This window comes from Littorina saxatilis, linkage group LG2 (assembly GCF_037325665.1).
Source record: "Littorina saxatilis isolate snail1 linkage group LG2, US_GU_Lsax_2.0, whole genome shotgun sequence".
NCBI lineage: Eukaryota > Metazoa > Mollusca > Gastropoda > Littorinimorpha > Littorinidae > Littorina > Littorina saxatilis.
In genome coordinates, this window is record NC_090246.1 from 98,030,430 (window position 1) to 98,051,874 (window position 21,445).

Here is a 21,445-nt window from a genome sequence, read left to right on the forward strand (position 1 = left end):
GGGCAAAAAATCTTGTTCTGTTTTACAAATTGTTCCACTTTTTACTTTGCGCCAAAAGATATCAAGAGAATCTGTCTGGCTTCATCCCAATCGAAGTAAGAATTATGAAATCAGTAATCACCAAATAATGATTTCACAATTTTGCTTGGTGTAATGTTTCTCAGGCTGGTGCCACGGCCAACCAGAGCAACGCCCCCGTGGCAGTGGCAAGACCCAGCGAAGTGTTCTACAGCAAACTGACCCCCGCACTCAAAGAGAAGGTGAGATCTCACTTCTTTGTTTTTTCTTTCCAGACCATGGAACAGGTTGGTTAGCATGAATAACAGCCGTGCTTTGGTTTCAACCTGTGTATTTTAGCAGGATGAAATCAAGATAGTTTTAAACTATCTCATTCATTGAGGATGAAATTCTTGGAATGCTTGTTATTCTCTCAGGTGCTAGGAGAATGGTTCAGAATATCTCTCTCATACTCATAACACACGTCGTATGCATTTAGAGCGCTTACTTCCCTTGGTTCATCAGATATCTCATTCAAGTTTTGTTTTTTTCCTCAGGGGTTGGAGACGACAGAGAATCGCAAGGAATGGCCGCTGTCCACTCTGCGGAAAGTGCTGGAAGACCTGATGGACGACACACCAGATGACCTGCTGGCAAAGTAAGTTGGCAGTTCTCGCATGAGATAACACTTTCAGTACATAATACAGTGTAACCTCGCTCTCAAGACCCTTCTGATATGGGACTTCCCACTGTTTAAGACCCTGCTGTTCAATTATTACATTTCTTTTTTGTTGATTTTTTAATTTTTTTTACAAATTCATGTAAAACCCTAGGGTTTTCTGAAATAACTTTACCTAGTCTTTCCTTGCTTTCACAGATTCTGTTGTTCACGAAGTCTATACCTTTACCTGCAATTTAAGATCCACCCTTTTTTTTAGATCTTATTTTCTCTGATTTTGGAGGTTCTTGGGGTTCTGCTTTACACTGAAGAATTGAGTGTCAGACTATTTACTCTCCGAACTATAATATTGTGTTTGCTTCCAGGGAGCTGTGGTGTGCCAGTGCGGGGGCAGGGGAGTGGTGGCACATGGTGCAGACCTACTCCCGCTCCACTGCCGTCATGTCCATGATTGGATACATCATTGGTCTGGGTGACCGTCACCTTGACAACGTCCTGGTTGACCTTGCCACGGGAGAGGTGATTTGTCTCTGTTTTTTCTTGTATATTCTTGTTTTGTTAGGCTTGGTTTTGTTGTCTTCATCCTCCACTTTGTTGTTGTCTGTCTCTGCGGTTGATGAGCGGTGGGTTTTAACAGTGGTTTAAGCTTTGAAATTTGCAGATACTTTTTGTTTATGCTGATGTACTTGCGCTGAGTATGGTTTTGCCATGTGAAAAATAATTCAAGTCATATTCACTTTTTGATTCAGGTACTATTGAATCGCAGTATATTTTATATGCAGGAAAAGAGGGAACTGTAACCAAAGGACACAGAAGTGAAAAGATGTCAAAACTTGGCTAGTTTGCTGTAATTTTATTCAGTCTCCATAAGTGTCTGTTGTGGTTTCAGGTGGTGCACATTGACTACAACGTGTGCTTTGAGAAAGGGAAGAACCTGAGAGTACCAGAGAGAGTTCCTTTCCGCATGACACAGAACATTGAGACTGCTCTTGGGGTCACAGGGGTGGAGGTAAGTTTGATTTGTGGTGTGTGTGTGTGCATACTGTATGTCTGTTTTTAGTGAGAGTTGCACAAGTGTTTTGTGTAATGTGCAGCTGCATTCAGGCTATATTTTCCCCAATAAAAGGTTCAGCTTGACGCTGACATTTTGCTGCGAGAAGAATACATATTGGAAGAAAATGCTGGGGACAAAACTGTGCACAACTTAAGTGATAACTTCAGTTATTCGGTTTATTGTAAATCAACATGCATCTACCAACGCACATTTAACCGTTCAACTGTGGTTACCCATATTTTTGTACATTTCACATTTTAAAAGTTTATTTTGTTGTGAAGTTGACTGCATGAGAATCTGCCCAAGAAAACTTATTTCAGTAAACGTTATTTGACAATTTCTCTTCCATCTGTTACGATGTGCAGGGCATTTTCCGACTGTCAAGCGAGCATGTCCTGAAAACCATGCGTAAGGGGCGGGAAACTCTGCTGACTCTTCTGGAGGCGTTTGTTTACGATCCCCTCGTGGACTGGACAACAGGCAACGAAGGCGGCTACACTGGAGCTTTCTACGGCGGTGAAATGGCAGCCGCTGGGGCTGGGAGCGAAGCGGGAAAAACCAAGAAAGAGATGGAGCAGGAGATAACTCTCAGCATGTTTGCCATCCGCTGTGCTGAGATGTCTTACGCTTGGAGAAAGAACAAGTGAGGGTTGAAGAGTTTTGGTGGTGTCTCCGTATTTTGTTGCATCTTGTTGCTGAGGGCGGGTTTCACGCTCAGTGCTTGGTTGGATGTAGTGTCATGTACAGTGGAACCCCCCTTTTAAGACCTCCACAAGTCTGAGAAAACAAGGTCTTAAAAAGGAGGGAGTCTTAAAATGGGGGTAATTTTACAGAGGTTATGAACAGAAAGTCTGAGAAAACAAGGTCTTAAAAAGGAGGGAGTCTTAAAATGGGGGTAATTTTACAGAGGTTATGAACAGAAAGTCTGCGAAAACCAGGTCTTAAAAAGGAGGGAGTCTTAAATTGGGGGGTTGTAAAAGGGGGGTTCCTCTGTGTCCTGATGTAGTGACAGCTTCTCTGTCAGTGTGTGTGTATGTGTATACAGCTTAATGACTTGCTTTTTAGAAGAAGAAAAATACTAGTCTCAAGCACTTGGTCACATGTAGATTCCATTGTGTATGTCCAATGTAGGTTTTAGACTTTAGATTTCACGCTCTGTCTCTTGTTGCAGAGAGGACACCCTGGCATCAGTGGTGGAACTCCAAGGTGGTGTGGAGCTGTGGCTGTCAGCACTGGACCACTATGAGTCGACGGAGCAAACCCTCAGCTCGCTGCACGACTTGCAAGTCATGCTGCTGGCTGCTGCGGCCGACCCTTCACATTGTCTGTACTCCCTGAGCGACAGGTGAGAATGACGTTTTCTGTGTTTTCATTCAATGATGGTAATCATTGGCATAGCGTAATCTCGTGAGACGATGCTTGATGCGCCCTGTGTCAGTCTGTGGATGTACTGCAGCACCTTGTGTGACTGAATAATGATGGCGTATACATAGCTGCCAACCTTCCCGGATTTTCCGGGAATCTCCTGAATTGTACAACTTCTGCCTGCTCATGTTCAAGACTAAACGGTCCCCATGGACCCCCTGGCTTCTGGATTTTGACTTCAGAAGGTTGGCAGCTATGCGTATATGGCAGGAACCACAAGAGTTTCTCTGTGCTCTTCGTGCTTTATAATATCAAGCAAAAATGATGTGTTCGGGTGCATGGGTATAATGGTCTAGGTTCAAAGTGATGGTCCAGTGGCCTGGAAAATATTAACATGAAAAGGAGACATGCTATAGCAACCTGAGTTTCTGTGAGGGAAATTAATAGGATTCGAAAAATAGAACTCACTGTAAACTTATATACAACATTCAGCTGCTTAAGAGGCAGGGAATAATGCAAAATGCAGCTGGTCTTGAGGCAGGGAATAATGCAAAGTGCAGCTGGTCTTGAGGCAGGGAATAGTGCAAAATGCAGCTGGTCTTGAGGCAGGGAATAATGCAAAATGCAGCTGGTCTTGAGGCAGGGAATAATGCAAAGTGCAGCTGGTCTTGAGGCAGGGAATAATGCAAAGTGCAGCTGGTCTTGAGGCAGGGAATAATGCAAAGTGCAGCTGGTCTTGAGGCAGGGAATAATGCAAATTGCAGCTGGTCTTGAGGTGGGAAATAATGCAAAATGCAGCTGCTTGTGAGGCAGGGGATAAAAACTGATCACCTGCACTTTTCAAGAAGGACAGTGAATGCAGGAAGAACACTGTAACACTGATGTAACTGGCAAGTCTGTGCATGTCAGATCTCTTTGGAGAAATAGACTGCTGCACATCAAGATAGACCAGACTGCTATCAATGTCAAGCACCTTCACCATAATCGCCTTTTCATTTCAGATATGGAGACTATGCAGTGTTGAAGGGAACGAAAGACGAAGTTCTGCAAGCTGTGGACGAGAAGGTGGCCGAGTTTTCTCACTGGCACCAAGTGCACCAGGTGAGTGTGTGATACAGAAAGACGCAAGGTGAACAAGGAAAACACTTCATGTGCTCCTCTCTTTCAACTTCTTTCCTCTGTCCACCGGTTGGATTCAAAAGAACCAAAATTAATTTCATTATAGCTGAACTTCTGTAAATGTGTCTTCTAGGAGTGTTGAAAAGATGTGGGTATTGTACAGTTTATGTCTTCTGTCAAGGTATGGTAGCTCAAAGACAGCTTTGTAAAAGGTCTAACCATTGACAACAGTTGAACGACCAATTAACTACAAAAACAAAGTAAAAATGCAACAACAGCAAAGAAAAACACATATACTACATGGGAAAAGAACGATTTATTTAATGTGTGCTCCTAAACTACCACCAACTCTCCTTCTGAACTACCACCAACTCCTCAGCTTCTCTGAAATGAGACAGCTTTGTTTCAATAATTTCCACACATTTGCATGTGCATGATGCAAGCCTATATCCTTGCATTGCAGTTCTGACACACTCAGTAACTCACTTGTACTATCACTTAGGACATCAAAACCTTCAGAGTAGTTAAATACATCACAGATGCTCAGAGAACAAATGTGCGGTGCTCTTTATTTCAGGCTGTGATCGAGTCGGTTCAAGGGGTACCCTTCCAGAAGCTGTGTACAGAGATCACCAAGTCTCACAACCTGGGGCCAGCCAGTTTCACCGCTGCCACAGACTTCCTACAGGGTGCTGGCCAGTCCAAAAACATCACACAGGTTGGTATAAAGGCCAGGTGTTAGGTAGATTTTTGAAGATAGCTGATTGATTGGTTGGCTGGTTGATTGTTTGGTTGATGGCTGATTGATTGGTTGGCTGGTTGATGGCTGATTGATTGGTTGGCTGGTTGATGGCTGATTGTTTGGTTGATGGCTGATTGGTTGGTTGGCTGGTTAATGGCTGATTGTTTGGTTGGCTTGTTGATGGCTGGTTGTTTGGTTGGCTGGTTGATGGCTGGTTGATGGCTGATTGGTTGGTTGACTTTTTGATGGCTGTTTGGTTGGCTGATTGATGGCTGATTGGTTTGCTGGTTGATGGCTGATTGTTTGGTTGGCTGGTTGATGGCTGATTGGCTGGTTGATGGCTGATTGTTTGGTTGACTGGTTGATGGCTGATTTTTTGGTTGGCTGGTTGATGGCTGATTGGTTGGCTGGTTGATGGCTGATTGATTGGTTGGCCGGTTGATGGCTGATTGGTTGGCTGGTTGATGGCTGATTGGTTAGTTGGCTGGTTGATGGCTGATTGATTGGTTGGCTGGTTGATGGCTGATTGGTTGGTTGGCTGGTTGATGGCTGGTTGGTTGGTTGGCTGGTTGATGGCTGATTGGTTGGTTGGCTGGTTGATGGCTGATTGTTTGGTTGGCTGGTTGATGGCTGATTGATGGCTGATTGTTTAGTTGGCTGGTTGATGGCTGATTGTTTTCTTTCTGTATCTTAATCAAACCCCTCTACTCCTAGTTTGATTAATACGTGTGTGTGTGTGCATGCGTGCGTGTGTGTGTTTTATGCTTGCAGTTTTAACCGAAGACAGATCATTAAAACTGTGCCTTTGCTAAATCATTTTGGCTGTTAACATAACATGGTCTGTCAGGGGAAAAAAAAGTTAGCTTTAAAAGCAGCATGGTTATGTTTACAAAGAAACAGAAAGTGTAAAACAATAAGCCAGATCAGGCAAACCATGACAATTTCTGTTTGGTGTAGTTTGAAAAGACAAAGCATGACATTTTGTGTTTGATCAGACAGAACATGACATTTTCTGTTTGCTTGGTGCAGTTTGAACAGTCAGAACATGACATTTTCTGTTTGCTTGGTGCAGTTTGAACAGTCAGAACATGACATTTTCTGTTTGCTTGGTGCAGTTTGAACAGTCAGAACATGACATTTTCTGTTTTCTTGGTGCAGTTTGATCAGACAGAACATGACATTTTCTGTTTGCTTGGTGCAGTTTGATCAGACAGAACATGACATTTTCTGTTTGCTTGGTGCAGTTTGATCAGTCAGAACATGACATTTTCTGTTTGCTTGGTGCAGTTTGAATGAACAGTCAGAACATGACATTTTCTGTTTGCTTGGTGTAGTTTGAACAGTCAGAACATGACATTTTCTGTTTGCTTGGTGCAGTTTGATCAGACAGAACATGACATTTTCTGTTTGCTTGGTGCAGTTTGAACAGCTAGAACATGACATTTTCTGTTTGCTTGGTGCAGTTTGAACAGCTAGAAATGGAGATGATGGGACTGATCAAGCAGCGCCAGAGTCTGCTCAACTCTACCCTTGAGATCCTTCACAGCTACAGCTCTATCGTTGCACAGGTTTGTTTCACGCTCCAGTATTGCTCAGAATAAATAACATTTGATGGGAGAACATTGTCCGGATGTTATGAAAAGCTTGTCTGAGGTAAAGTGGCTCTTACTCTTCCAGACCGCTAATAATCCTCACAGAGTTAATTTTTAAAATTGTCAATTGGGCAGCATTTCATTTTGGGTGTGGGGATAGAGTCTTGTCTCCTGAATTGTTTGAAACTGTGTTGTTTGGGCTATGACTGAAGTATTTTGTGAATAATTTGTTCTTTTTGTTGCAGTTTGGTGTAGCATTTGCCAACAACAGCAGAGCTTACATGTTCCTTGGCTTCCTTCAGGAGCTGATAACTAACTTCTCAAGCACAAGGTGAGTAGGACTTTATCACAACTGTCTAAGCAACAGGGACAAAAACAGTAATAACAACAGGGACATCATCCCACTGAAAGTAATTAGCAGCATCATTGGATTTCAGGAAAGAAACTGGTAAGCGGAATTTAACTTGTGTGAGGTAAGTTGTAAGGTGCATTTTTCTTCAGGTAGATTTTGGGCACCAGTAACTAGCTGAGAAAAACAGAACACATTGCAAACTGTTGTCTCCTTGTACACTTCCAGGGCACTGTCTTACCGTTGAGTTTATTACCTTACAACAGGTGTGAAGAGGTCACGTCAAGGTTCCAGGATCAGTATGGGCCACAGGTGTCGCAGAGCTCGCAGAGTCAGCTGGTGCTACTGACAGAGGGACGTCTGGAGACTGTCATCTCTGACGCCAACAGCAAGCTGCATAAGGTTAGAGCACAACGTCATCCTGCATCTGTTCTTACCAGCAATCGCGCAAGCCGTTATCCTCACTTATATCTCTGTACAATTATAAACCCTGACTCTCATAGAGAAAATGGTCATGCTGGCAAGCCAACCAGTCAAATCATGTGATTACTGTTAAAAAAAAAAAGTTTAAAAAAAAATCATCCGGAGAGGGTGAGATGAACTGTGAGAGCAGAGAGCTTGAAAACCAAAAACTCAACGAATAAATAATAATGATACACAGATGAACTTTTATCTTTGGTTGTCGGCTTCACCATTTCAACGGTGGCATGAAGCAAAAGCTGAGGGTAGCTCACAGTGTTTTTGATGAGTACTCAACATTTGCTCGAAGTGAAAGGTGACAGTAGCTCAGTGTTTTTGATGCGTTCTCAACAGTTACTGGAGAGGATGGCCAGAGAAGATGTCTCGGGTTCTGCAGTGGCCCATGAGATTGAACTGCAAGAGGCCGAAGCTTCTATCCAGGCTTTTCTGCAAGGTAAGAGAGTTTATTATTTTGTGAGTGCTGTTGCCATATAGGTTTACAGGTTCAGTGGACACCCCCCCCCCCCTTTTTTTTTGTTAAGACTTGATGTGAGAGAATCAGGTCTTAAGAAGGAGGCAGTCTTAAAATGGAGGTAAAGTTATCAACATAACATCTGAAAAATCAAAGTCTTAAAAAGGGGTTTCCACTGTACAAGACAATGTTTTCTGTTGTGTGATATATTGCATTGATAGCACACACACACACACACACACACACACACACACACACACACACACACACACACACACACACACACACACGCGTGCGCGCATTGATAGCACACACACACACACACACACACACACACACACACACACACACAGACACACACACACACACACACACGCACGCGCTTTGATAGCACACACACACACACGTACACACACACACACGCACGCATGCACGAGAGATGGACACACATAAAGTTATTGTCATATTCATTTATGGTGTTTTGTTTCTGCAGCATTCAATTGATTTCTTTGATGATGATATTTCTGTGATGATGATGATGATGCTGCTGCTGCTGCTGCTGCTGCTGATGATGATGATGATGATGATGATGATGATGATGATGATGATGATGATGATGATGACGATGTGGTTTCAGAGTCTGACACAGCTGGAGAGAAGAGCCTGATTGGTTTTGTGGTCAGTGCCTTGTCAACTCTCAGCAAGCGTTTCCTCCTCATGGAGTCTGCCTCTTCTTGTAAGTACAACATGCATCTGTGATGCTTCATACGGCTGCTTGTGTGGGTCATCTTCAGTTGTCGGTTTCACCCTTTTCAGCAGTGGCAGGAAGCAAAAGCATATTTATATGCAAAGATTTAGTCTTGATTTAGTACATATAATATTTCTCATAATTTAAAAAAATTTGCATGGCTTGTTAAACTCCTTTGTAAGCACTTTAAGCTCCAGAGAGGTACTTCTTCTTCTTCTTCTTCTTCTTCTTCTTCTGTGTTCGTGGGCTGAAACTCCCACGTACACTCGTGTTTTTTTGCACGAGTGGAATTTTACGTGTATGACCGTTTTTTACCCCGCCATTAAGGCAGCCATACGCCGCTTTAGGAGGAAGCAACTCGGACATGGATTACAGGATCTTTTTCGTGCGCACTTGGTCTTGTGCTTGCGTGTACACACGGGGGTGTTCGGACACCGAGGAGAGTCTGCACACAAAGTTGACTCTGAGAAATAAATCTCTCGCCGAACGTGGGGACGAACTCACGCTGACAGCGGCCAACTGGATACAAATCCAGCGCGCTACCGACTGAGGGCCCAGAGAGGTACTAGGCATTAGAATTGACCATAATGGTTGTAATTTTGTTTGTTACAGGCTTACCAAAAAGCAGATGTTTGTTTAGCCTCAAAACAGCGAGAGCCTCGAGCAAGCTACTGTAATGGGTTACACAGACCTGTTTACCCTCCCGGATTGTCCGGAATTATTACGGATTTGGGGTCTAAATTCCGGTATTACGGAAATCTACCGAAAATTCCGGAAATTGCGGTCGAGAGAACCTTTTTCGTGCGTGAAAATTCGAAGTCGAAATTGTGGTAGTCACCAGGACTGTGATTTCAAGGCTGACCGAAACAGCCTTTTCTGCGCATGTGCACAGCAAGGTATTTGTCGGATTCCGCGGTTTTGAGATTGACATTGGTCCGAAGGGTAATATAGGATCTCTGTGGGGACGAAATGCCAACCAAAAAAGCGAAAGTTGTACAGAAATATCGGCAAAACTATTAAGTCAAGTGGCTGTGTCTGGTGAAGTTTAAGAAGAGCGAACCACATTCATTTTGGTGATCGACTTGAGATCAGTGCAACAACAAAGCTAAGTCAGTTAGAATACGAGTCACGTCGCGGCACGTGTCCCGAGGTTAGACGCAGTACACAAATGAACATGGAAACAAACAAAAACACGAAATTATGTTTGGCAAAACATGAGCCTGCTTCGCATCGAGTTTATTTGACCTAGGTCTCTACTTCCACAGAATCTCCCAGACCTGCGAACCGATCTCTCACTACGGTCAGTCGCGCCAGAGACATAGATGTAGGTCTATGGTCGCGCTCATCAGTGACTTGCGCTGTTGCCGAAATTCAAGTCTTTCTGAGTCTAAAACTGATCTCCATTAATATTTCTCCAATATAGCAAAGATCACAGTTCTTTGAATCGAAAAACTTACAACAAAATTTTTAAATGAAATAAACGAATCGGTCCTCTAAAATTAAAAGTAGCTTCTGGAGAGAGTTATTATGACTGGTTTTAATGCAGGATGTCTGATGTGACAGAATGTAAGGTGGTTTTGTTCACATGCATCTTGGCTGTAAATAGTCCAAGGGCAGAGTAGGGTGGGGGGGGGATGTTACAGGGGTTCCGGACCCCCCCCCCCCCCCTTGCTGTCAAAAAAGCAACAAAAAACACAAAAATTCAGTCTGTGGAGAAAAAAAAATTAAAACATTTTCTGTCTGTGAAATTTTTGTTGTTGTCCGGAGCAGATATCAATGAAGATAAATTGCCATTATTTAATACTAACTTTATAAGAAATAATGAGTGGCTGCTGACACCAGTTTATCATGTTTAAAATCAAGGATAAGCCACAAATTGTTAATAAAATAGCTAAAATTCTTCAGCCAGACCCCCCTCTAACTCTCTTGCTCCGCCCCTGAATACTGTTTTTTTTGGTTTTGTTTTTTTAGATAAAGTAAACTTGTCTTTGTTAACTTGCATATATATCAGGTGTTGTGTGTTTGTGGTGTGTGTGATCGAGCTTCTGTGTGTGTACTGTTAAACATGGTTAACAATTTTGTACTTGTTTTGCATGGTAGCGCGCGAATTAACGTGTCGTTTCATCGTTTTCAAGCTGGTTTATGGTTGATAAAAAAGATTACTCAAAGATGCCTCAAATTACGGAAAAGTACCAGTTGCATTCCTGATTTTCATTTGAGGGGGTAAACAGGTCTGGTTACAGTGGAACCCCTCTTTAAGACCCCACAATTTAAGACCCCACAATTTAAGACCCCACAATTTAAGACCCCACCATTGTTTTGATTCACTGAAGCTTCGTGAAGATGTGCTAATGTGTGTATTTTTTTTCTTTTTTTTCCACTGCAGTCTGTTATGTAGGCATTAGATTACATATCTTATCCCAACTCACATATAGCAATTTACTTCAGTTTAGTGCTAGAACGCTGTACTACGCATCACCTTGGTAACAAGGGGAGCAACCCTAAAAAAAAAAGGCCTTGACCGGTTAAACGGTCATGCGCCAGACCGAGGCTGCCTTCCTACGTGCGCTCGCATACACCGCACGGCCATATTGTCATTCCCACTTTTAAGGAATAAGACTGCCTTTGGAAATCAGGTTCTCTTTTATTTGTACATTTATGTCTCTTTGCAGCTGCAGGCGAGCGACTGATGGACCTGACATCTCGCGATGGGGACTGGTTCTTAGAGGAGCTGAGTAGCATCAGCGGCAATGTCAACCACTTCCTCAACACTCTGGAGAGAAACACCACGGTAAGTACTGCTCTATGCAAATGTTTGTGCGTGTTATCGTGACTTCATGAACTATAATAGATGATTTTCAAAAATAGCTCCGACCGGCACGGTTGGCCTAGTGGTAAGGCGTCCGCCCCGTGATCGGGAGGTCGTGGGTTCGAACCCCGGTCGGGTCATACCTAAGACTTTAAAATTGGCAATCTAGTGGCTGCTCCGCCTGGCGTCTGGCATTATGGGGTTAGTGCTAGGACTGGTTGGTCCGGTGTCAGAATAATGTGACTGGGTGAGACATGAAGCCTGTGCTGCGACTTCTGCAGGGTTCGTACAGAGTCCTTGAACCCTGGAAAACTCCTTGAAAATTGGAAAACCTTTTCCAGGCCTTGAAAAGTGCTTGAAAATAGAGTTTTGTTAAATAGTCATTGAAAAGTACTTGATTTTTCCAAATTGTTGCCTATACATTTCGTCAGCAGCTTGTCTTATTTAAAAAAAAAATGCAACCCCTTTTTTTTCGTCAAATACAGTACACACATTTTGGGAGAATAAAAGATCGAGTGAAAACGAAAGCAGACGAACTAACTATTACTAGTCACCCGTAGTTGCTTCCCTTCCCGGAAGTTGGCAAGGGAAACAACTACGGAATGACTAATAGTTTGCAGACGCGGAGAACCGCAGTGGCATTTTTATATCTCTTCCTGTGTCTTAGCGTGGAAAATGGGGAAAGGCAACTGCGTCTTCAATCGTCAATGGCTTGCCAATGCAAAATACAAAGCTTGGTATGACGGCTTACTAGTGCCAAAACCTCATAATTGTAATTATCAAGGGAAAATTAGTAATTTTCCCTTGATAATTACCATTTTCACGTGTTTATTACTAATTTTCCCGGAATAATTACTAACTTTCACCTGTTAATTTCTAATTTTTAGTTTTGGCTCACTTCCTGACGGATTGCTAGTGCCAAAACTAAAAATTAGTAATTTTCCCGTGAAAATGAGTAACTAACAGGTGAAAACAGTAACTGACAGCGTTAATAAGTAATTATCACGTGATAATGGGTAACCCCAGGTTTTGGCACTAGTAAGCCGTCATAGGGCTTACTAGTGCCAAAACCTCATAATTGTAATTATCAAGGGAAAATTAGTAATTTTCCCTTGATATTTACCATTTTCACGTGTTAATTACTAATTTTCCCGGGAAAATTACTAACTTTCACCTGTTAATTACTAAATTTTAGTTTTGGCTCACTTCCTGACGGATTGCTAGTGCCAAAACTAAAAGTTAGTCATTTTCCCTTGAAAATTACTAATTATCCCGTGAAAATGAGTAACTAACGAGTGAAAACAGTAACTGACAGGGTTAATTAGTAATTTTCACGTGATAATGGGTAACCCCAGGTTTTGGCACTAGTAAGCCGTCATAGCTTGGCTTGTAGAAGCATCGGATAAATCGATTTGGGGAAAATCATGTCCTTGAAAAGCATTTATTTGGTCCTGGAAATGTCCTTGAAAACTCCTTGAATTGTATCAGGTCTGCCCTGCAGGAACCCTGCTTCTGTCTTGTGTGTGGCGTACGTTAAATGTCAAAGCAGCACCGCCCTGATATGGCCCTTCGTGGTCGGCTGGGCGTTAAGCTAAAAAAAATAAAAAAAAAAAAAAAAATAGTTCCGTTGGGTTTGTATGGGTTGTGCACGAATGACCTTATCTTGTTAAACTTGTGCCAAACTTTTTGGGGGCCAATGACTAGCTAGGGGTGTGTCTGGGAGCACTTGTTTCCCACTTTCCCTTGGTTAGTGATTGGCCCCTCCAATGTTTGGCAGAGGTTTTGCAAGAAAGGGTCACTCCCACAACGCATATAAACCTGGCAGACATATTTTCGGAATTTGTCTATTCCCATCCTTCTCCCAGCCCTAGTATCTAATTTCTTTGTTGACAGTCTGGCTGTGCAATTTCACAGCCTTTTACCCATATTTTTTCAGTGTTTGAAGTTATGTTTTTTGCCTTACAATGTGACACTGACTGTGGTTTTACAGGTGACAGAAGTACAACAGTTCAGAGACCTGCACTCAGCATTGTGTGCCACCTACAACGTCTACGTCGCCGTTCAGGTGAGCAGTTGTTACCTTGGAGGACTTTCATCTTTTGTCGGGAATTCAAATAATTTTTAAATAGCCCTTGGTTGCTTTACACCATAGCAAAATGAAGGCTGAGTGCAAGTTTGGCCATATGTAAAGGAAATTAGTGAGAACAGATCCTTCTTGGATTGAGTCATTCTGTACCTGCATTGTGTCAGAGCCAGTAGGCTTTTTGTTTGCTATTGCTGCTATTCTTGTTCTCAGTTGCCTAACAAGTTCTTATTTTGTTGTACAATATCCAGAAAGTTTACTGTTTGTTCCCCCCTATGCTGTAGAGTCAAAGCTGACTAGAATTGTGTCTGTTTTCAACAGGACCTTCACATGAACTTCCGCTCCATCATCCTTCCTGAGACGCTCAAGTTGATCCAGTCACAGGAGCCCAGCATCCTTTCTGCTCTCTCCCAGCTGGAGAGTCTGGTAGGGGAGAGCAGCCAGCCTCTGGACTCCCTGGTGGCTCAGCTGGAAATCATGCACAGGAACGTCATCATTGGAATCCAGGTATGGTGTGGTTTGCTAAATTCATCAAATTTGGGAAGGTTTTGTACAGTTTTGAACTGAAATTTGAGTTTTCTGTTTGCTGTAATGAAACTTGTTTGTTTTGTTTGTATAACAGCAGTTATCCTCTTTGGTGAAAGGATCAAAACTTGAAAATGTTGAGGCTTTTCCTGTTTCTTTGTTCACATTCCAACTGTAATTAAAAATGACAAAATGATACAAAGTAAGAAAGTAGTTTTTGTGTCTTATTTGGGCATGCATTGCATGAATGAACTTGGGTTCTAAACTTATAATTTGAATGAAAGGATGTGGGTGATGGTAAATATCCAAGTTTCTCACGAAGACTGTCACATTCTTTTGAATTATTCTTGACATGGAGTTGAGAGGTGACAACATTCTGCTTAAATACACAGACAAAACTAGATGCAGAAAATTGTCTTTGTGTTGCTTGTTTGGTTTCAGCTATTCGCTGGAAAACATAGGCATTTTATTTTCACAACTTTCTCTCTTGTGCTCTCTCTTATCCACTCTTCTTTGCCTCGCTCCTTACTTTTCCCTTGCTTCTTTTCTCTCTGTTATGTGAATGTAATCCATCGAGTCTGCATTGTACATGTAGCTATTTAGGGAACCAGACACACATCAACTTTTGTCAAGTGTAATTCGAATTGTCGAATTTAAAAAAAAAACATGTCGGGTTTGTGGGGGTTGTGAACGAGTGAAAGCCCTTGGCTTTTTACTCGGACAAACATTGGAGGGGCCAATCACTAGCGAGGGGTGTGCCGGAAACAAGTGGACAGGAGAACATGTGAATTTATTTGTCCGAGGAAAAGCAAGGGAGTTCACTCTTTCACAACCCATACAAACCCGACGGAGTTATTTACGAAAATTGTTTAGTGGCACGGCTTTTCTTGTCTTTCTGTCTCTCGTCCACTCTATTCTTTGCCTCTCTCGCTCTCTTTCTGCCCACTCCCTTCATCTATATTATGTGGATGCAGGAGCAGGAATGATACTGTGAATCTACATTGAACACATAGCCCGCGGGGGAACCATACACAAATGAGGAATGTGGTTTGTTTTCATCCACAGAATGAGGGTGGCAATGAGGTGCTGAAGAAAGTGCAGCAGATGCAGACAGCCTTCAACCAGCTGCTGCAAGGCTTTGACCATCCTGGCCGGGGCATGGCTCAGGTGATAACACCATTCACATTTTGTGTGTGTTCGTGCGTGTTTGTGTGTGTGTGTGTGTGTGTGTGTGTGTGTGTGTGTGTTGTTGTTGTTGTTGTTGTTGTTGTTGTTGTTGTTGTTGTTGTTGTTGTTGTTGTTGTTGTTGTTGTTGTTGTTGTTGTTGTTGTTGTTGTTGTTGTTGTTGTTGTTGTTTGCATGCATGCGTGATTGTCACTGTGTGTGTGTGTGTGTGTGTGTGTGTGTGTGTGTGTGTGTGTGTGTGTGTGTGTGTGTGTGTGAGAGAGAGAGAGAGAGAGAGAGAGAGAGAGAGAGAGAGAGAGAGAGAGAGAGAGAGAATGTGGTATACTTTCCCTGCCTGTGTACCTTTCTGTGTGTATCTATGTCTGTCTGTGTCAGTTGACCTGTACCTTTCTGTGTGTATCTATGTCTGTCTGTGTCAGTTGACCTGTACCTTTCTGTGTGTATCTATGTCTGTCTGTGTCAGTTGACCTGTACCTTTCTGTGTGTATCTATGTCTGTCTGTGTCAGTTGACCTGGACCTTTCTGTGTTGAATGTGTTTGTCAATTGTTTGCCTTTCCTTGGTGCCTCACAAGTTTTGTAAGGACATAGGAACTTTAAGACCTCGACAAATTTGATAAAATCAGGTCTTAAAAAGGAGGTGGACTTAAAAGGAGGGTAATTTAAAGAGGTTATTAACAAGAAATCTGAGAAAGCGCGGTCTTAACAGGGGGAAAGACTTAATATGGGGGGGGGGGGGGAGGGGGGGGAGGGGGGGGGGAGTCTTTAGAGAGGGTTCCACTTTACAGCGAACCCATGTCTTCAGTTGATTTGTGACTGTTTCAGATGGAGGGGGCAGGTGCTGAACTGACCCCCGGTCAGATGCTGCTGATGGGATTTGACGGGCTGTTCTCTCGCCTGGACACCGAGTTTAGTCAGCTTCTGGCCTGCGTGTCGGCCATTGACATCCTACCTGCCTGGGGCAAAGTGGACGCTGTGCGAGATGCACGAGCTCTGCAGGTAATGTTGTTTGTTCCTCTAGCGTGCATGCGTGTGTGCATAAGTGCATGCATACTACGTGAGAGAGAGAGAGAGGGAGAGAGAGAGCGTACTACATGAGAGAGGGGGGGAGAGACAGCGTACCACGTGAGAGAGAGAGAGAGGGAGAGAGAGGGAGAGAGAGGGGGGAGAGAGAGGGGAGAGAGAGAGAGAGAGAGAGACTGTATTTCTGTCCCTCTGTAGCTGTGTAGTGTGCTTGCTCCAACGTGTATTCATTCACACTTTAATTCATACAGAATCTTAAAGATTGCTTTGTCAACAACAAAAATCATGATTCATGGCGTAAACTGCCATGATGTTCACAACATTACCACCCTTCATTCCCCCCGCGGGTTAGGGGGAAGAATTTACCCGATGCTCCCCAGCATGTCGTAAGAGGCGACTAACGGATTCTGTTTCTCCTTTTACCCTTGTTAAGTGTTTCTTGTATAGAATATAGTCAATGTTTGTAAAGATTTTAGTCAAGCAGTATGTAAGAAAAGTTAAGTCCTTTGTACTGGAAACTTGCATTCTCCCAGTAAGGTCATATTTATATTGTACTACGTTGCAAGCCCCTGGAGCAATTTTTTGATTAGTGCTTTTGTGAACAAGAAACAATTAACAAGTGGCCCTTTCCCCGTCGCGATATAACCTTGAACTGTTAAAAACGACGTTAAACACCAAATAAAGAAAGAAAGAACCACCCTTCATTCAGTTCCAGAATGAGCAGCAGAATACAATGCAGGATAGTGTATTTATTTGTGTGGAACTGTTACTGTGTGCAGTTGTCCCTGTGGTCATCAGATACTCGCAGCCTGCTGTCATCGCTGTTCTTCCTCAAGCGTCTTCAGGCCATGCAGGAGTTCTTCCACATGGTCACACAGCTAGCTGCTGCCTTGCAGGGTACGTGTTTCAAACATCACATGAAAATGAGTCCTCTTTCTTCCACTTCATCTGGGTTTTTTTAGGCATTTGTAACTTTCTTGACACAGCTCTAAGAGTACACATGAGTACAGTGTTGTTTGGTCTTTTTATTACAGCTCCAAGAGTTAAATCTTTTTTTCCTTTTCTTTTAGCCTTTGAATTGTAGCTCGGGAAATTTACCAGTCAGACATAGTTTATGAACCAAACAAGCTGTAACTGGAAAAATGAAGCGCCAGAGGCTTAACAGCAACAGTGTTTTTCCGTCACTGCTGGTAAAGTTGTGGGACCACTTTCAGCCTTGTTATATTGTGAAAGGGCTGTGTGAGTCTGGAAATTTCACGGTATGTGTGTTGATCAACCGTGTTCATTCTGACTGGCGCATTTCTTTTTTTGATTTCTGTTGCTGCTGTTTTGTACATTCCTCTGCATGTTTTCCCAAGTTCACTTTTTATGTGTTCTGGTGTACAGGGCTGAACGGTGGAGCTGTGTTTGATGACGACCAGATGGCCAGGCCTATCAAGAAGTTCATCGCAGAGTTTGTCAGGAAACAGGTAAATGAGAAGTACCCGTTGATTGCCTATACAATTTATACAAGAATGAATTTTTGTTTTGAATAGATTTTGTCTTTTAGTGCAGATGCACACCTGTTTGGTGAGCTGTGGAGAGAATGGTAAAGTTAACTTTTGGTCAGGGATCTTGCATCAACCTCTGCTCAGCTATTATTTTTCTGTTGTTAGAACATTTTACTGCCAATATTCTGAGGAGAGCATCAGTTGTTTACGTAATATAAACATGTGCTTCACGTATGATACCATTATAGACATGAATTTCTCAAACATATAGACGATGTTCGGAAATAACTCTGTCAGGGTTTTTATGGCGTATGGAAGAGTAGCGCCCCTTAAAATGTGACAATTTTTGTGAGTAGTAATTAACGTGGAGGTTAAGTCAACTAATACGTACGAAAGTCACAGTTTTCAATTGCTTAGTGCGTCTTTGTTCCTTGAATAATTCTCTTGCTTTTGATACCGTTTCGTTCCTAAGACTCAGCACTTTCCTTTGATATCTCACCATGTATAAAGGAATCAAATGTGATTGTCGCTTATGAATGAAGTAATTAATTTGTTTCCGCTTTAGGTACATACTGTGACTAATTGTAACCTGGCAGTGAGGAGGGTATCACCACAACAGTCAATCTACATCCTTATGTACCCTAGTTCGCATGTTTGCTTTTGATTATCTGCTAGAGAAAGTAGATTTTTTGGAAAATATGAAATGCAAATGGCGGCCATAATTAATATTTTCCTGATATATATACTTCCTCTAGCAGATAATCAATAGTGATAGTGACTTACGCATTAGTTGACTTAACCTCCACCTTAAGTTGAGTCAAATGATCGTGAGCATTACAGTGAAAAATGAGCCCTGATGTGTGTTTGGCGCAGTGTCCACTCGATTCATCTCATCGTTTTCCTTTTCCTCTGTAGATGATCGGGTTCCCCTCCCAGCTGCTGGGCTGCATAATGTGCGTGCTGGTGGAGACGTTGGGTCTGAGCGTGGAGTCGGAGGTGGCCCTGAAGGACGTTGGCGCCACGGCCAAGGTTCCCCTGGAAGACATGTGCAAGAAGGCCGTGGAGGGGAACTTGAGGGCTGGCCACTTCACCCACACCCACCTGACTCAAGCCACCACTCTGGCCTCCTCTCAAGACTGCACCTGGAGAAAGCTGGACCTGGCAAAGTGAGTCTTTTAAGCTGCTCGAGATATTCCTTTTGCACCGTGCAGTGGCCTGGCTTTTGATGGGAAACTCTTGTTTTGTGGGGTTCTGCTCAAGATATTCCTTATGCACAGTGACGTGGCCTAGGTTGTCGCGATATAACCTTCGTGGTTGAAAACGACGTTAAACAGCAAATAAAGAAATAAAGTGGCCTAGGTTTCAGTGGGAAGTCTTCTGGTGTGGGGTTCTTCTCCAAAACGACACAAGCTGTGCAAACATTCTGTTCTTTTCATGAACTCTTTTCCTCTCCCTCAAACTCAGCAGAGGTTATGAACAGAAAATGTGAGAAAACGGGGTTTTAAAAGGATAAGAGACACAAATTAGGTGGTATTTTTAACATCAAGAAGCAACTACGATCTTCTGCTCATCTCTTGCAGACGCCTGGACGTATCCATCGCACTGCAGAGAGCAGTGTACCAGCGCTGGCAGGGCACGCTGGCTCGATTCCAGTGGCTGCACGAGGATGCCCTGGCTCTGTCTGCCCGGCCCAACATGTCCGTGCCACCACAGACGAGGGCCGCACTCATGTCCGACATCAGAAAGGTGAGGGGGAATTGGATGGGTGAAGTTTGTGCTGGAGCTGTTTGTTAAGATTTACAGGCAGTGGTGTAACCAGAGAAGACAAGTTGATTGACTGAAGGATGTTTGCAGGTTTTTTTCACGCCAGATATGTAACATCGTCAGAATTGGGAGGTTGTATTGGAGGGGAATTCCGCATAAAGGTTTAGCAATATATGTTTGCTAATTAGTTTGTCTTTATATGTGGGTCCTTCTGTGGGGAAAGAACTGAAGGTAGGGTATAGGTTAGTGGAAGGGGGGTGGGGGTGTAGAGAGAGAGGTCTGTTAAAGCAGATGGATGCAGTTGCATGCACACACACACGCAAGCACACACACGCAAGCACACACACGCAAGCACACACATGCAAGCACACACATGCACACACGCAAGCACACACACACACACTCTCTCTCTCTCTCTCTCTCTCTCTCTCTCTCTCTCTCTCAGTCTTTAAGACAACAACAGAGATGGTCAATAGTAATCTGTCCAATCTCTCAGTCTTTTAATAAACTTACCAATTTTCTCCCCCTGTGCAGATGCTGTCATCGCTGTCATCACAGGCAGGACTAATCACAAACTGCAAGGAGCGCTACTCCGCCCTGGAGGGTCACGTCATGCAGAGACTTCGCTGGGCAGCTGGGGCCAACCCTTCGCTTAACGTCACTCTGCAGAACTTCCAGGATGCCAGCACTGCCAGAACACAAGTCTTGGAGGTAACAGACACGCTTATTCTTTAATGTATCTCACACATGTATGCGTATCTAGCTGGTGGATAGAGTGTGTGGCAGAACAAAACTGTGAGTTATTGGTGCCACAAGGAGGTACTGATCAGAACAAAAGCGTGGGTTATTGTTGCCGCAAGGAGGTACTGATCAGAACAAAAGCGTGGGTTAGTGTTGCCACAAGGAGGTACTGATCAGAACAAAAGCGTGGGTTAGTGTTGCTACAATGAGGTACTGATCAGAACAAAAGCGTGGGTTATTGTTGCCGCAAGGAGGTACTGATCAGAACAAAAGCGTGGGTTAGTGTTGCCACAAGGAGGTACTGATCAGAACAAAAGCGTGGGTTAGTGTTGCCTCAAGGAGGTACTGATCAGAACAAAAGCGTGGGTTATTGTTGCCGCAAGGAGGTACTGATCAGAACAAAAGCGTGGGTTAGTGTTGCCACAAGGAGGTACTGATCAGAACAAAAGCGTGGGTTATTGTTGCCGCAAGGAGGTACTGATCAGAACAAAAGCGTGGGTTATTGTTGCCACAAGGAGGTACTGATCAGAACAAAGCGTGAGTTATTGTTGCCACAAGGAGGTACTGATCAGAACAAAACGTGAGTTAGTGTTGCCACAAGGAGGTACTGATCAGAACAAAACGTGAGTTATTGTTGCCACAAGGAGGTACTGATCAGAACAAAGCGTGAGTTATTGTTGCCACAAGGAGGTACTGATCAGAACAAAACGTGAGTTATTGTTGCCACAAGGAGGTACTGATCAGAACAAAAGCGTGAGTTAGTGTTGCCACAAGGAGGTACTGATCAGAACAAAAGCGTGAGTTATTGTTGCCACAAGGAGGTACTGATCAGAACAAAAGCGTGAGTTATTGTTGCCACAAGGAGGTACTGATCACATTTTTCATTCACACCCACCTGACTGATATGTTTCGTAGCTTTGAAAATGTTTAGAAACATGGGTCAGGAGAGTGAGGATGTTGTATGTTGAATTTTTGGTACAAACTTGCATTTTCTAATGGTTCTGACAAACTTTCTTGTGTGACATATCGTTTTTTGTTTAAAATGTATGAATCTGGTGTATACAAGTCAAAATTTTTGCTTTCTGTCCATGGTGTTCTAAATGAGTTAGGCTTTAGTGATTTTTGGCACAATCAAACTATCAATAATGTAACGGATGGTGGTTATTTTAATACTTTCAAAGCACTGATGAAAAATAGGCTACAAGACCAATTTGTCCAAACCTGGCATTCAGAAATAAATAACAATGAGTT

At 43.1% G+C, this 21,445-nt stretch overlaps 1 protein-coding gene across 1 annotated transcript in view; it reads left to right on the top strand.

Annotated features, from left to right (window-relative positions):
• The window catches only part of LOC138960280 (serine/threonine-protein kinase SMG1-like), an 86,422-nt gene that overhangs the window by 51,782 nt on the left and 13,195 nt on the right, over window positions 1–21,445 (top strand). Inside the window, exons 43-65 of the mRNA XM_070332104.1 lie at window positions 165–260; window positions 555–655; window positions 1,042–1,195; window positions 1,566–1,685; window positions 2,096–2,373; window positions 2,902–3,075; window positions 4,097–4,196; window positions 4,792–4,932; window positions 6,420–6,524; window positions 6,794–6,879; window positions 7,164–7,299; window positions 7,711–7,810; window positions 8,466–8,564; window positions 11,249–11,367; window positions 13,376–13,450; window positions 13,790–13,975; window positions 15,059–15,160; window positions 16,002–16,175; window positions 16,979–17,096; window positions 17,586–17,668; window positions 18,605–18,855; window positions 19,270–19,435; window positions 19,988–20,164. Of these exons, the coding sequence (XP_070188205.1) occupies window positions 165–260; window positions 555–655; window positions 1,042–1,195; window positions 1,566–1,685; window positions 2,096–2,373; window positions 2,902–3,075; window positions 4,097–4,196; window positions 4,792–4,932; window positions 6,420–6,524; window positions 6,794–6,879; window positions 7,164–7,299; window positions 7,711–7,810; window positions 8,466–8,564; window positions 11,249–11,367; window positions 13,376–13,450; window positions 13,790–13,975; window positions 15,059–15,160; window positions 16,002–16,175; window positions 16,979–17,096; window positions 17,586–17,668; window positions 18,605–18,855; window positions 19,270–19,435; window positions 19,988–20,164 (3,141 nt within the window). The remainder of the gene's footprint in view (window positions 1–164; window positions 261–554; window positions 656–1,041; window positions 1,196–1,565; window positions 1,686–2,095; window positions 2,374–2,901; window positions 3,076–4,096; window positions 4,197–4,791; window positions 4,933–6,419; window positions 6,525–6,793; window positions 6,880–7,163; window positions 7,300–7,710; window positions 7,811–8,465; window positions 8,565–11,248; window positions 11,368–13,375; window positions 13,451–13,789; window positions 13,976–15,058; window positions 15,161–16,001; window positions 16,176–16,978; window positions 17,097–17,585; window positions 17,669–18,604; window positions 18,856–19,269; window positions 19,436–19,987; window positions 20,165–21,445) is intronic.